The sequence below is a fragment of the Pipra filicauda genome, unplaced genomic scaffold (assembly GCF_003945595.2).
Source record: "Pipra filicauda isolate LSUMZ 115617 unplaced genomic scaffold, ASM394559v2 scaffold222_size1277272_pilon, whole genome shotgun sequence".
NCBI lineage: Eukaryota > Metazoa > Chordata > Aves > Passeriformes > Pipridae > Pipra > Pipra filicauda.
Window position 1 is genome coordinate 330,266 of NW_024104335.1, and position 12,652 is coordinate 342,917.

The 12,652-nt window shown below is 50.5% G+C and overlaps 2 protein-coding genes across 2 annotated transcripts in view; both read left to right on the forward strand.

The window, feature by feature from the left end:
* Positions 1-3,230: 3,230 nt before the first annotated feature.
* TNNI2 (troponin I2, fast skeletal type) lies at positions 3,231-8,783 on the forward strand. Its single transcript, XM_027724119.2, has 8 exons — positions 3,231-3,335; positions 4,939-4,968; positions 5,154-5,160; positions 6,939-6,980; positions 7,272-7,400; positions 7,798-7,887; positions 8,020-8,196; positions 8,512-8,783. The coding sequence occupies exons 2-8, from the start codon at positions 4,961-4,963 to the stop codon at positions 8,608-8,610; spliced, it is 552 nt and encodes a 183-aa protein (XP_027579920.1). The 5' UTR covers positions 3,231-3,335; positions 4,939-4,960; the 3' UTR covers positions 8,611-8,783.
* Positions 8,784-9,504: 721 nt separating this feature from the next.
* The window catches only part of LSP1 (lymphocyte specific protein 1), a 49,957-nt gene continuing 46,809 nt past the window's right edge, over positions 9,505-12,652 (forward strand). Inside the window, exon 1 of the mRNA XM_027724098.2 lies at positions 9,505-9,603. Coding sequence (XP_027579899.1) covers positions 9,524-9,603 — 80 coding nt within the window. The 5' untranslated portion in view covers positions 9,505-9,523. The remainder of the gene's footprint in view (positions 9,604-12,652) is intronic.

Genomic DNA, 12,652 nt, shown 5'->3' on the forward strand with positions numbered 1-12,652 from the left:
TGACTGCATCTACTTGGGGAACCTCAATTTCATCTACAGTGGGCAGGTGCTGAGCATGAACAGCACTGGCAGCATCACTGACCTGTTAGCAAAAAACAAGGTCAGTGACCACAGCCTGAGTGGCATCCCCTACATCTGCCCCAGGGAGGGTTCAGATCATGCCTCAAGGTTGACATCTGGGCTCTGCTCCATGGGGATCATCATGGAATGGGGCAACCCTGCTTCTGGGACACCAATGAGTGCATTGAAGCCTTGCCAGAGAAAGGGAAGTTTGTCCTCATCCACTGTTGGAATGGCTTCTCTCTAGGTCCTGCTCACATCATTCTGTAGGTGATGGTCAAACACAACATGAAACTGCTGTCAGCTTATGAGTTTTTAAGGTACCAGCTGAATGTTGAGGAGTATCATCAGTAAAATCACCCTGCTGGTGGGTTTGGAGCCTGAGGGCATCAGCATCATGTGCCTGAAGCATTCCCTGTCAAGGAAGATAGCATAGAGCTAAACGGATGGGGTGGCCGTGTTGTTTGGCAGCAGCCCGGAGTAGGAACAGCCGAAAACCTTAACCCCATTACATGGGCAAATGAGGTGGTTGTAGCTGTTGATTATGTAGGACAGCATTGGCACAAGATGTAGAAGTGATGGCCTTCCTTTGTAGAGTTCCTAGAGGCTGGTGTCAGCAGAAGTAGAGGATGGGGAGGTTTTTTAGGGATACACTGGAGGGAGAAGGTATGTCCTGGGCAGGATGGGAGCCATGTGCTTTGTTTTGGTCCGATGTGATTTTGGGAAAGCAAAGGGCAGTCAGATACAGGTTTCCCCAGCGGTCCTGCCTGGCCTTTTACTGTGAGTGCAATTGCTGCTGAGCATAATTCTTGTTTTTTGCTAACAGCATCATTCTTGGAAATAAGACACAGTATCATCTGGTGTTATGTCACTCCACAGTGCCTGTCCACTTGATGCTTGTAGGATGTTAAAGAGGAGGCAAGGTGTAAAGGTGTAGGAGAGTGCCACGAGGGACAGTTTGCATAGATTCATCAGCCTAGCCCTTCTAACATGTGGTAGTTCCACGGAGGGGGAGCCTGGCCCAAAAGAGCCACACCTGAGTCTCTCTAAAACATAGTGCAGAACCTCCTGTATATGACAGGTCTTCCCTCTATCCAGCCTCACAGGATGGTGAAAGTCTTCTGGGAATGATGGACCATACCTGTGGTGCATTCCTCTAGCTCAGGTGAAGAGGAATGAGGGAAGGGAACAAGGTCAGCTGCCCCACATGAAGATACCCAAGTGTGAACATTGCATCCATTGCTGGCCCCTGTGTAATACTCTCACTTACACCTCATACTCACAGAGCCGAGCACCTCTCCGAAGGACTTGCCTGGAGCCTTCTTATGTCTTCCTTGAATTTTTCTGCAAGGAACTTGTTTATTCATCACTCAAACATTTACATAATTCCTTTGGAAAAGCCCTTTGTCTTTCTTAATGTTAACCATAGCTTCTAACTTTGGCACATTTCTGTTTTTCCGTTCTTCCTGGTCCTCACTGGGTTTCTTCCTCATGACATTTGGGTCTAGTGCCTCTCTGTTTCTGGGAGATCTGCCCTACAGCTGCCTTGCCTCTGTGCAAGGCAGCTCCATGGAAAGGCTTATGCAGACTTGGAGGCTCGACCTTCTGCTCATCCTATTACCATACCTCACTATCCACTCCTTCTGTATCCTAATAACACATCTGTGGGCCAAAATTTTGCTTATGGGACTTCTTTTTTTGAACTTCTTTATTCAACTATTTCAGGCCAACACTTCCCTATCACAAGGTGATAATCAAACCCTTGAACTCTGAGCAGACCTCATTTGCTGTGCTGCATGCCTGGACTCCAGGGGGTCCAGAAAGCCTTCATCTCACCGGGCTGAAAGGAAACTGCTTGGCTGTGGGGAATTTTTGAGTGGAGAACTCCCCCAGTTTTGATTCCTCCACCAAGAGCTGAGGTACTTTCTGGAGGAATGATGTGCCAGCACTGGCCAGAATGTGTGCAGCTGCAATGTTGCAGTGGGACAAATGCTGAGTGGACCCAGCCTAGCCCACGCTAGGGGTTTCTCCCTCCTCCACGTGCTACCAGGGCAAGCCCCTGCAAGACACCAGCTCATCCCAAGGACTTGCTTTTCCTTCACAGGCATCTGTGCATCTGTCCTTCACTTGCACAGTGCTAAGAGTGGTGGAACAGGAAGCCTTCAGCAGCTGATTTGCCACTATCTCTATAATGTCTGGGAGGCAGCTGGAAAATATTGTCAGGGCCATGGCTGAATCAGCCTAAAAAACCCCGGCTAGAAGAGGAGGGAATGCCTGGGCTGGAGGAGGAGGGCAGGAGCTGTTTGGGTCCCTGTCTCCATGGGATCCCCTACACACACGCACTACATGCGCTGTGACCAGGGCTGGGGAATATTTCCAGCTACGTTTCCACCTGTTTCTCCTTCAGATCCATGGAAATGTGGGTCTGGGTCATCCAACGGAGGGGATTATCTTTTTTGCTAGCAGCATTGGGCTGTTCCCCCATGCTCTGCTGCCTCTCCCCAGCCCCTTGGTGGCTGTGAGCCTTGAAGCTGCCGCTACATAGCTTGCTTTTAAAAAAACCTGAGTTGTGTGGAAATATTCACACAGGGAGGAGCTGCAAATATTTCCCACGTGAGGGAAATAAGTGAGATTAAAAGAGCATGCTAATGATGGATGGCTCATTAAGGGATTGTTCTTGCACATGCTGTCGGCAGTGGATTTTTGGGTTGCAGGCTCTTTCTTCCTTTCTGAAGGGCAGAGCTGCTCACAAGCCCTTGGAGGTGAACTGAGCCATGCCTTTGTCTACAGAAAAGCCACTCTGTGTCTCTAAGGACAAATTTTTATTAGAGGCCTTGCAGAAGGATGGCTGTGTGCAGGGAGCTGGTGCTCCAAACAATCTTGAAGCCATATCTATTGTGACTGCTTGGTGGTAGGAGGAGGGAGAAGTCCCTCCTTGGCACTTCTGAGGAAAAACACCTCTCTGGCTCCTCCAGGGTGCCTCTGCTTGCCCACCCTATGGGTAGAAGATGTTCTCCTTCTCCCCACTCCTCCGTCCCTGGGGGCTCTCCCTCTCCTCCAGGGTTGCCTGACTGTCCTTCCAGCCAAGGGAGGTGCACAAGGGACTCTTGCACATCATTGGTCTGAGAAGGTCTCCATGCCCTTAAAGAGAAGGTGGATTTTCTGCTGAGCCACCCGAGACGCCCTTTTATACCTCCTTATTCAGCCAGCTGCCTGCGGCTCGTCTGTCCATTCCGTCCAGCCCGCAGGACTCTGATTTTCTCCTCCAGACTTGGGTGAGCCTTTCTGCATATCTCTTAATGACCCAGCTTGCTCTTAGGGGGTGATGGGGAAGCAGATTTACTCACCTGAGTATTAGGCATATAAATACCAGGTGGAGGGGCTGACCTGCTGGGAGAAACAGGGGTGCTAGTAAAACATGCTCTATCCTTTGCCTGTTAGAGAGGTCTGCACATTGGAAAGTCTCCCTCTGTTCCAGTGAGCTTCTTTCTTTTTGGTTTCATGCCTTCCCCTCCCTTGGTTGGTTCTGCTCTCAGCTTGAGTGGCGAGGGCAAGCAGAGCCACAGGCTCCCTAGCGCTGACTTCCCTGGGGCCACAGGACTCGGGATCCTTGCCTGCGGTAACTCGGCAATAACTCCCTATTTACACCCCTTCCTGCAGCTCCCTACCTGGTCCTTGCAGCGCCTTCCTCCCCAAAACCACCTTTGAACCGGGACCGACATCCAAATTTATGGTGTCCTCCCCCAGAAACAGATGATTTAAAGCCCACAGGGCAGGCAGCGAGCTGCAGCCTGGCGTTGTCCGCTTGCTTCCTCGGCGTCGCTGCCGCCGAAGTGGGTGCATGTGCGCGGGGCAGGGATGGGAGTAAAAATAGCCGGCGTTCCTCGGCCGCCCCGTCCCTCAGCTGTAGCTCAGCCACCTGCGGTGGCTTGTGCTTCGCATCGCTCCGACCTCCCTGAGTCACGAGGCTGGCACCGGGGAAAGGCTGCGTCCGAGGAGACAGCTGCAGCTCCTTCTGCAGCTCCCTGGCCATTTTTAGAAGCACTTTTCCCCCCCTCCTCCCTAAAGTAATGTGATGGGCCTGCACATTTTCCAGGATAAAGTTTCCTTGGCCCTGCAAGCTGTGCCTCCTGCCTCGGGCATGAGCCCCTGTTAACACTTTCACCTCCCAACAGAGCCTCCCAGGTTTGCAGACACCTGCATTTCGGGGGCTTGTCTGCTCTGCAAAGGACTACTCAGTTTGGGCTTGGCTGACACTCCTGCATCATTCGATTAGGAGATGAAAGCAGGAGATACTGCTCTGCTAGAAAAGTAAAATTTTATTTATGGTGGAGATAACTTACAGCAAAACAAAGGTGGTTTTCCATCTCTTCTCTAGTATGTTGAGTCGTACCTGTAAAATTTCCATTTAAGGCAAATGCAAGGAATTATCTGGGGAAACTCTTTGAGCCTTTACCAAGTCAACCACAACTTCCAACCCCACTTCATGTCACCTGTGCTGAGGTTGCTGCAACAGGCTCCCCTGCCCCACACAACGGGTGTGTGCACTGGCAGCAGCATCCTCTGAGGTCCTTCCTTTTTACCTAGGGTCACTGCCAACCCTTTGCAGGCTTTGGGGTATTTCTTGGCCTCACTTGGTCTCTTACAGAAGTCCCCTGATGCTGAGATTTGTGTTGCTATGAGGAGGCATGTGTTTGGCTCTTGTCTACAAACTGCAGCCTAGTTCCCTATATGATGAAAATTTGGTGAAGTTGGGAAACAAGAACAAGCCTGTTCCTCTTTTTATTTTCTAGAGGATTCTTGCTTTGTTTTTAAAACCCAAGAAAGTGACAACCAGCATGAGTAATTATGAACTTTTTTTCTTGGTTTTCATTTCAGGCTCACAACCATCTGAACCAAGATGTCTGAGTAAGTTCCCATTTTTCTGTCTCTAATATATTGTTGGCATTTAAAAACTTTTGTTCAACTGCCAACTTTTTATGTTTGTTAAGATGCCTCTGCTTGTTTCCAATTAGGATCCTAACTGACTGCCTTTTTTCTCCTTTCCCTTTTCTCTTCCTTCCTTTACTTGTCCATCTGCTTTTCCTGAACAGTGAAGAGGTAAGTGTGTCTTGCTGGGGTTTTTCCTTCAGTGATGCTCGTGGCATCAGTCCTGGCTTCACCGTTCCTCCTTAGGAAAATCAGCTGCTCTATGTGTGTGTGGGAAGAATGGTTCATGGCAAAGCTTTCTTGCTGACTCCTTCTGGTAAACATGGGAAGGAGAAGAAAAATCCCTTTTGAAAGAGTTTTCTTTCCTCCTGACTTGGAGTTAGATGCTTTTTTCCCTCCATTCCTGCTTCCTCAGCTGGCCACGAGATGGTGCTGGGAAGGCAGTGGTCCAGAGCGACCTCTCCTCCATCGTCCATCCACCATTCAGCCCTTGGCCTAGCATCCTCTCTTCCTTCCCCACATCTAGCATTTCATTGTCTACCCGCTGAGCACTGCCAAACCGCTTCTCAAAGGCAATCCAGGGAGACCTGGATCCAGGGGAGTGTGAGCAGGGTGGAGGTTGCATTCTTAGCAAGTTTTCCCTGGCTTCTGGCAGAGTCAGGTGGGGCTGGAGGTGGCTGGAGAAATGCAGGGGAGGGTGTGGGAGGATTGTTCATGGCTTTGTCACTCCACATTTCCTCTTAGGAAATTGCTCCATCCTTCATCTCTGCTTGGCACCTCCCCATATGTCTGAAACACCACAAGCTCAAGCTTGTTCTCACTGAGAGAAAAGAGTATGTCAGGGACACATAGAAACTCCACAATATGGTGCTGGTGTCCAACAGGTGCTTTCATTCCCCATCAAACCCAGAGCTTCCAGAAAAGGCTGTGATGACACTCTTTGCTATGGTACCAGTATTCAGATGAGGAATAAGCCCTGGGCTAACAGCACTCAAGGCGCCTGATTATCCTCTGGTTAATGGTGTGCTGCATCTCTGAGCTGGGTGCCTTTCCTCTGCAGAGCCCTCCAGCCCTGTCAGGAGGGCCTTGGCACCATTTGCATACGAAAGACATGTCAGATTTTATTATATATTTCGCTCTGCACATCCTTATCCACTTCCCCCTCTATGCAGCACAGACTCACACCCAAGTGCTGCTTTCTGCTCCCCACCCCTCAGCATATCAGATGTGGTGTGTTTGTCCTGTGCCAGCCCAACTCAGCCTTGCCTGGTCTTCTGGGCAACATGCTGAGAAAACAGCTGAAATGCAGAAGTTGTGGCTTCTTTTATAAATTCCTGTTGTTGCTGTTCCAGCACATGACAGGTATAGAAAAGAAGCCTGTAGTCGTGTCTGTCCTCCAGCTGTGATAAACACACCCTTCAGCATCTCTCGCACTGGGTCTTTTCAGCTCCAAGAAATTACACAGCCTTCATGTTTTCACCTGCCTGCCTGTCCTTCTCACTAGGGTGTCGGGGCATGTGCCATGGACCGCTCAGAAAGACATCCCACAGCTCCTTAGCACCCAGAGACACTGGGGCCATGAGCTTAAGCGCAAAGTAAAACACGTGTCTGAGTGAAAAGGAAATTAAAGAAAAGGCTAAAAGTCCCAAGGAAGCAAGTTTGAAGTTATATTTTATATGCATATTTTTAAGTTCATCACCCTTGTTATCTTTTCCTGAGGCACTTTGTAGGTTTTAGCTTCCTGAGGTTGGCAAAGCTGGATTGAGCAGGTAGACTCTTCTTTGAGTGCCACTGGTTTGGAGACCAACTGTGTGTCAAGCTCTTGTCTGGAGCAGCTCTCTGGCAGGGCTGCAGGTCCTTAGTGGACTGTGGCATTGCATGGGGAAGGGCAATGGAAAGGGGAATGGGCACCTGATGACCTGCTTCTCACTTGTTTCTTCCACTTGCAGAAAAAGAGGAGGGCAGCCACTGCCCGTCGGCAGCACCTGAAGGTACGTGGCACTGCTGTGGCTGTGCAATGTGTGTCTCGACCACCCCACCTCCCATCCTAAGCCACCCAGCTCTCAGCACTCCCTCTCCTAGAAGAAGCCATAATGCACAATGTGGGGACCTCCCACCCCACTCTTTACTGTGTCCCCACCACTATTGCTTGCTTCGAGATGGTGGTATTGACAGGAACACCCCAAGCTGCCTCTCCATCAGGGCTCCCACTCCCTTGTTGAGCCCCCTTCCCTCCTCCCTTGCCTCCACCCTGCACTGACCATTCTCCTGCTGCCTTCCAGAGTGCTATGCTCCAGCTTGCTGTCACTGAAATAGAGAAAGAAGCAGCTGCTAAAGAAGTGGAAAAGCAAAACTACCTGGCAGAGCATTGCCCTCCCCTGTCACTCCCAGGATCCATGCAGGAACTTCAGGTAAAGACTTCTTTAAACCTTTCACAGTGCTGGAGCAGAAAAGATTTGACTCCATCAGTCAGCCTGGTGGATCTAGACTGACCTTCCCATCTTGACACTCTTCTCACCTGTGGTGCCCTGAAGCTGGATGGATGTGGAACTGGCTTGAGAGGCAGGTGGGGTCTCTCTGCAAAAATAAAGGGGTCTGGCTGGCATGCGAGATGTGTTTCTGATGATGTGTTGAGGTAGCATTTGTGTGAAGACAGTAGCATGGAGATTAGGACAAGCCACCCTTTGCCAGCTGGTCTCGACCCCACCTAGTCTTCTGGATTGGGATCTTTCAGAGCCAGAGCTATCAGGAGGGAGGAATCATGTGTGCGGGTCCAGAAGTCAACACCCCTCTCTGCTTTCCCCCCAGGAGCTGTGCAAAAAGCTTCATGCCAAGATAGACTCAGTGGATGAAGAGAGGTATGACACAGAAGTGAAGCTACAGAAGACTAACAAGGAGGTGAGTTTCCCCTGGAGCCATCCTTCAGGGAGTCTCTAGCCCATTCTTCATGCCTCGCAGCGCTGCTTGGGTCCATCTCATGAAACCCATGCCCTGCTCTACCTCCGCCCCACTCATTTCATCCCCCCTCAGCTGGAAGACTTGAATCAGAAACTCTTTGACCTGCGTGGCAAGTTCAAGAGGCCGCCCCTGCGCAGAGTGCGCATGTCGGCTGATGCGATGCTGCGGGCCCTGCTGGGCTCCAAGCACAAGGTCTGCATGGACCTCCGAGCCAACCTGAAGCAAGTGAAGAAGGAGGACACCGAGAAGGTACTCCTTCCCTCTCCTCTGTGCCCGTAGCAGGAGTTGGCCCCCATTCTTCAGGGCTCACACCTCCCTGTGTGATAGACAGGGATGAGAGTGAGTGTTTCTCCATAATGTTCTTCCTGCTCAGTATTTCCTCCTCTGGCACCCATGATGTTGAAACAGGAGGGTGCAGTCCAAAAAGATGTATAGCATGGGTGGAACTGGGTTCCTCTAGCTGATATGGGGGTTTCCATGGGTGGACAGGTGAGGGGCCCTGCTCAGGTGGGCTCTTACACTGGGAGGGCACCACTCACACCAACCTGACCATCCCTCCCTCAGGAGAAGGATCTTCGTGATGTCGGTGACTGGAGAAAGAACATTGAGGAGAAGTCCGGCATGGAGGGCAGAAAGAAGATGTTTGAGGCTGGCGAGAACTAAGCACCTGCCTCTCCACACCTGTCCTCCTCTCCCTGCTGTCCCTGCTGCCCGCCGGGCTCAGGGGCACTGACTGGGTGCCATTTCTCTCTAGTTTTGTGAAGAGCTGCATCGTGGCAGCAGTGATGTAAATAAAGCTTTGGTGGGAGAGGTGGCTGTTGCCTGCCTGGGTGGCCAGACCCTGACTCATGACATGGTGCCAGCAGGGTCTGCCCCTCCAGTGGGGTTCCTGGTAGAGTTGGGGAGGCTTTGACAGGGACTGTGCTGTGGGGAGGGGAACCTCTCTGTTGGTCCCCCTCCAAAGCTGGGAATGCTCATGCCCTTCCCCAGTGGCGAAGAGACAAAAAGATAACAGTCCAAGCCTCAGGAGGTGTTGCAGAACCTCAACACATGATGGCATCAGCAGGAAGCTGTGGGGAAGAAGCAGAGCCCAGAAGGGAGAAGAGGGGTGACAGCTGCAGGGCGGAAGCAAATCCTTCAGCTCCAGTGGGCTTTGAGAGATGCGAATTTAAGACAACCTTGACAGCACCTGTGGCAGCACCCCAGGACTGGTGCAGTGTAGAGTGCTGTGGTTTAGAGATGATGGCTATCACCAGAGTGGCATGGGCAGCTGGGGGAGCAGTGCCTCTCCTGCCACAGTGGAGATGTCCATGCCCCCTGCTTTCCTTTTGGGTTAGCCCAGAACTTCCAAATTCCTAGCTGCCAACGGGTAAAACCTTAAGTCAGTCTCAATGGTTTTTTAAAAAAAAACACAAACAAAAGAAACCTTCCCTCTGCACTCTCCCATCCCCCCAAACCCTCAGACCATGAAGTTTCCGGCACAGCTCACTTCTGCTGAGCACAGGAAAAGCGAAACGGCGGCAGCACCCTTGTGCTGGAGCTGTCCGTGCAGCCGCCGCGCCAGCCAGGAGGGAAGATGTCAGACTCGGAGGGGTGTCAGGAGGGTGCGGAAGGTGTGAGCCAAGTGGGAGATGAATCCCCTGGGGAGAGCGAAAGGTGAGGCTTGGGGACACCACACCTGCCTTCCAGTCCCGGGATACTGGGAGGCTGGGAAACGGGGAGGGCAACGGTGGGCAAGGAGGATGCGCGACCAAAACAGTGATGACCCACAAGGCTGGAATGGGTCAGATGTTCCATCAGGCTTTTGAAAAGCTTCTCCAGGTAGGGAGAGACTTAGATTTTTCTAAAGCTCTCATCCCCTTTGAACTTCAAAGTCCCTGGGAGGGGGTTGATCAAGTGGGGAATGACAGCTTCAGAAGCAGGCAAGCTCAGTGAGCATCTGGTGACCTGGACCTGCTCCACAGCCAAAATCAGTCCCATCTCTAAGACCAGTGGGTAGAGATCAGCTGCCTCCTCTGCTTGCTGGGCACATCTGATTTCTTGCTGTGTGCCCTATTTCTCTAGCCAAATTAACCTGGCAGTATTTCAGGCTAGCTGCTGTAAGGTTATACATCTCCCTATGCCTCTGCTCTGCTTTATAGCTTTATCAGCAGAGACTGTAAAATTTGGGATCTGTTTGCTCCAATGCAGGCAGCTTTCCATGGACGTTAAAAGAAGACAGATCAGTGGCAGAGACCACATCTGTCTGTGGTGGAGGCAGACAGAGATAAACTCAGCCAAGGTGCATCACCCAGAAGTACTCAGATTTGGACTGGATTCAGGCTGAGCATCCAGTGAGCTTAGGGGGTTGCCTGATTTTTCACCTCCAGCTTCAAAGCTTGCATTAGCATTTCTCCCCAAGGCTTCTGAGAGCCAGCACAGTTAATGTTGACAGGGAAAAAAAAATCTTGAGTGACAATGAGAGGAGAAAGGTGTGTCATCTCCTGTCATTAGTGGTTGCACTAAGTGTTTAGGCTGACACCTGACAGCAATTAGCCTTGGCTGAAGATTTGACTGGAAACTTCAAAAGGTGCTGGAAGGCTCTGTGCATGACTCTCTGCTGAAACAAAGGGAAGCCTTGGTTTCTGGGGGAGCACAGGGGTTTCCTCAGCACTGGAATCTACACAATTCCCAGCGTTGCTTCAGCGTAGCTTTGCCTCTCTTGCAGGCTCAGCTCACCTTGCAGTAGCAAGGAGCAGGTGCTGTGCGTGGCCCAAGGCAATCAAACTTTCCTGCTCCCCTCTTGCTGTAGGTGCTGGTATGTTGATGGAAGCAGGGCCACCACTGGGGTCTGCTGGTGGAGCAGGGTCAGCTTGTTCCCTTTTCTGTTTCCTGCTGGAGTTCCCGCTAAATAAGAAGCTGTCTGGAGGAGTCTGTTCTATAGCACTCAGACCCTTACAGCCTTTAGAAACATGTTTAAAAAGAGTATATGTGATCAGTGACAGCAGGGTGGTGCATCCCTTCCTCTCTAGCTGTGTGTGTTTTAGGATCTTAATGAAATTTCTTAATGAAACTTGATGACAAATGTAGTGAGCAAAAATAAGTTCCTCTTTGTTTTAAAAATCAGGAGAATTACATTCCCTCCCAATTTATGTAATAGTTTCATGTGCAGCTCTAAATTTCTCCTGTTTTTACTTGTGCTATTTAAACACTTTCTAGGTGATTACCACTCCCCAAATGGAGGAAGGAAGTGTTTACTTGCTGTTTGGTGCTACATTTTCTCACCCTGTGGCTAACTCAGCTCTCTCTGATCTCCTCTCCTTGATGAAAAAGCTTTTTTCAAGCTGACCTGTGTACGGATGGAGCCAGGACAATGCTTCTAAGACAGCCTAAAGCATGATGGAGGTGTGAGCAGTGAGTTTTGTGATAGAGCTGCCAGGAAAGTAAATCCCAAGGCTCCTGGGTGTAAATGCACAGTGGGAGGTGTTGGGAGAAAAGTATAGGTGCTTGTCTATTTAACTGTCCAGTGTATATAGAAGAGGAGCTTGCATTAGAAAATGTCCTAGAAATCTTAACTTGAACATAGCCCACTTTGTTTCCCCATACAAATTGGGACACGCTGGCTAAGTCCTGCTGATGCCAGTGTAACACTACTTAAACCAGACTGGTGTTACACTCTCTTCCATGAACTGGAATTGCTGCATTAGGAAACTGCTGCCGTGTCAGCCTTCCCAAGTAAGCGAGAAGCTGGAGGGAGCTCTGGGGAGGTGGCTGCTTGGGTTGCCCTGCCTTGACAGTGGGAGGCTGGGAGCCCAGCATGCAATGGATCTGTTACTCAGAGCTCTCTCCATAAAACTCTGGAGGCTTCAGGTAGCCTCTGACCTTGGTTCCTACACCCATAGCAGTGCACATCCCCACAGCTTGGGCTGTGCTCTGCAGGATATCTGCACCTCAGAGGCAGCATGGCTCATGTGGCAGGTTTCTCTTTCCTGTGGGGTCTGAGATGAGACTGGCTTTTCACAAATTTCCCATCTCCTTCCTTCTGGGGTTTCCCACCCCATGAGCTGTAGGGAGCCCTTGGTGGCCCATGTATGGTCACTGCCTGGGGAGAGGCTCTGCTGTGCCAGCAAGCCCCAGGCGTTTCCTTGCCATGTCTGTCCCCAGCTGTCTTGAATTCTCCAGATCCTTAGAGGACTCTCAAGGGTCTTTGCTAAAATGACTGCTGTTGCTAAGTATATCCATGGTTGGAAGGAGGTTGTCTGGGAAAACTGATACTTGGAGAGTCTTTGGACCCCTCAGTGCACTAGATTCCTTGGGGTGGGATGGAGGGATGGCTGATCCCTGCTCAGGAGTAACTGGTCACAGTTTGACCCAGCTGGGCTCATTAAAGTGGAAAAATAGTAGGGAAATAAACAGGGGAGGACCAGATGGATTATTTAATGAGGGTGGGTTATACTTATGGTTTCCAAATTGGATATAGGTGGTCTGACAGTGGCATTAGGGGTAAAGAACTGTCTCTAATTATAGGAGGTATCAGGTACCTTCACTGCCCTTTTCTCCTTGGGGGTAAAAAAATAAATTAAGCCTGGCATGCCTTGCCTTGCCTTGCCTTGCCTCTGAGCTTACTTTGCTATGTAAAGCTATGGGTTTGGAGGAGTGTGTGTTAAAGCAAGAGATTGCCCAGGAGCCTTCATTTGAATTTTACTTTCTTTTTTTTTTTTTTTTT

Excerpts from the sequence above, each read along its gene's own strand:
- TNNI2 (XM_027724119.2), top strand. Across the intron at positions 6,981-7,271 it reads CCCGTCGGCAGCACCTGAAG|AGTGCTATGCTCCAGCTTGC; the intron begins GTACGTGGCACT and ends GCTGCCTTCCAG. Across the intron at positions 7,401-7,797 it reads GATCCATGCAGGAACTTCAG|GAGCTGTGCAAAAAGCTTCA; the intron begins GTAAAGACTTCT and ends CTTTCCCCCCAG.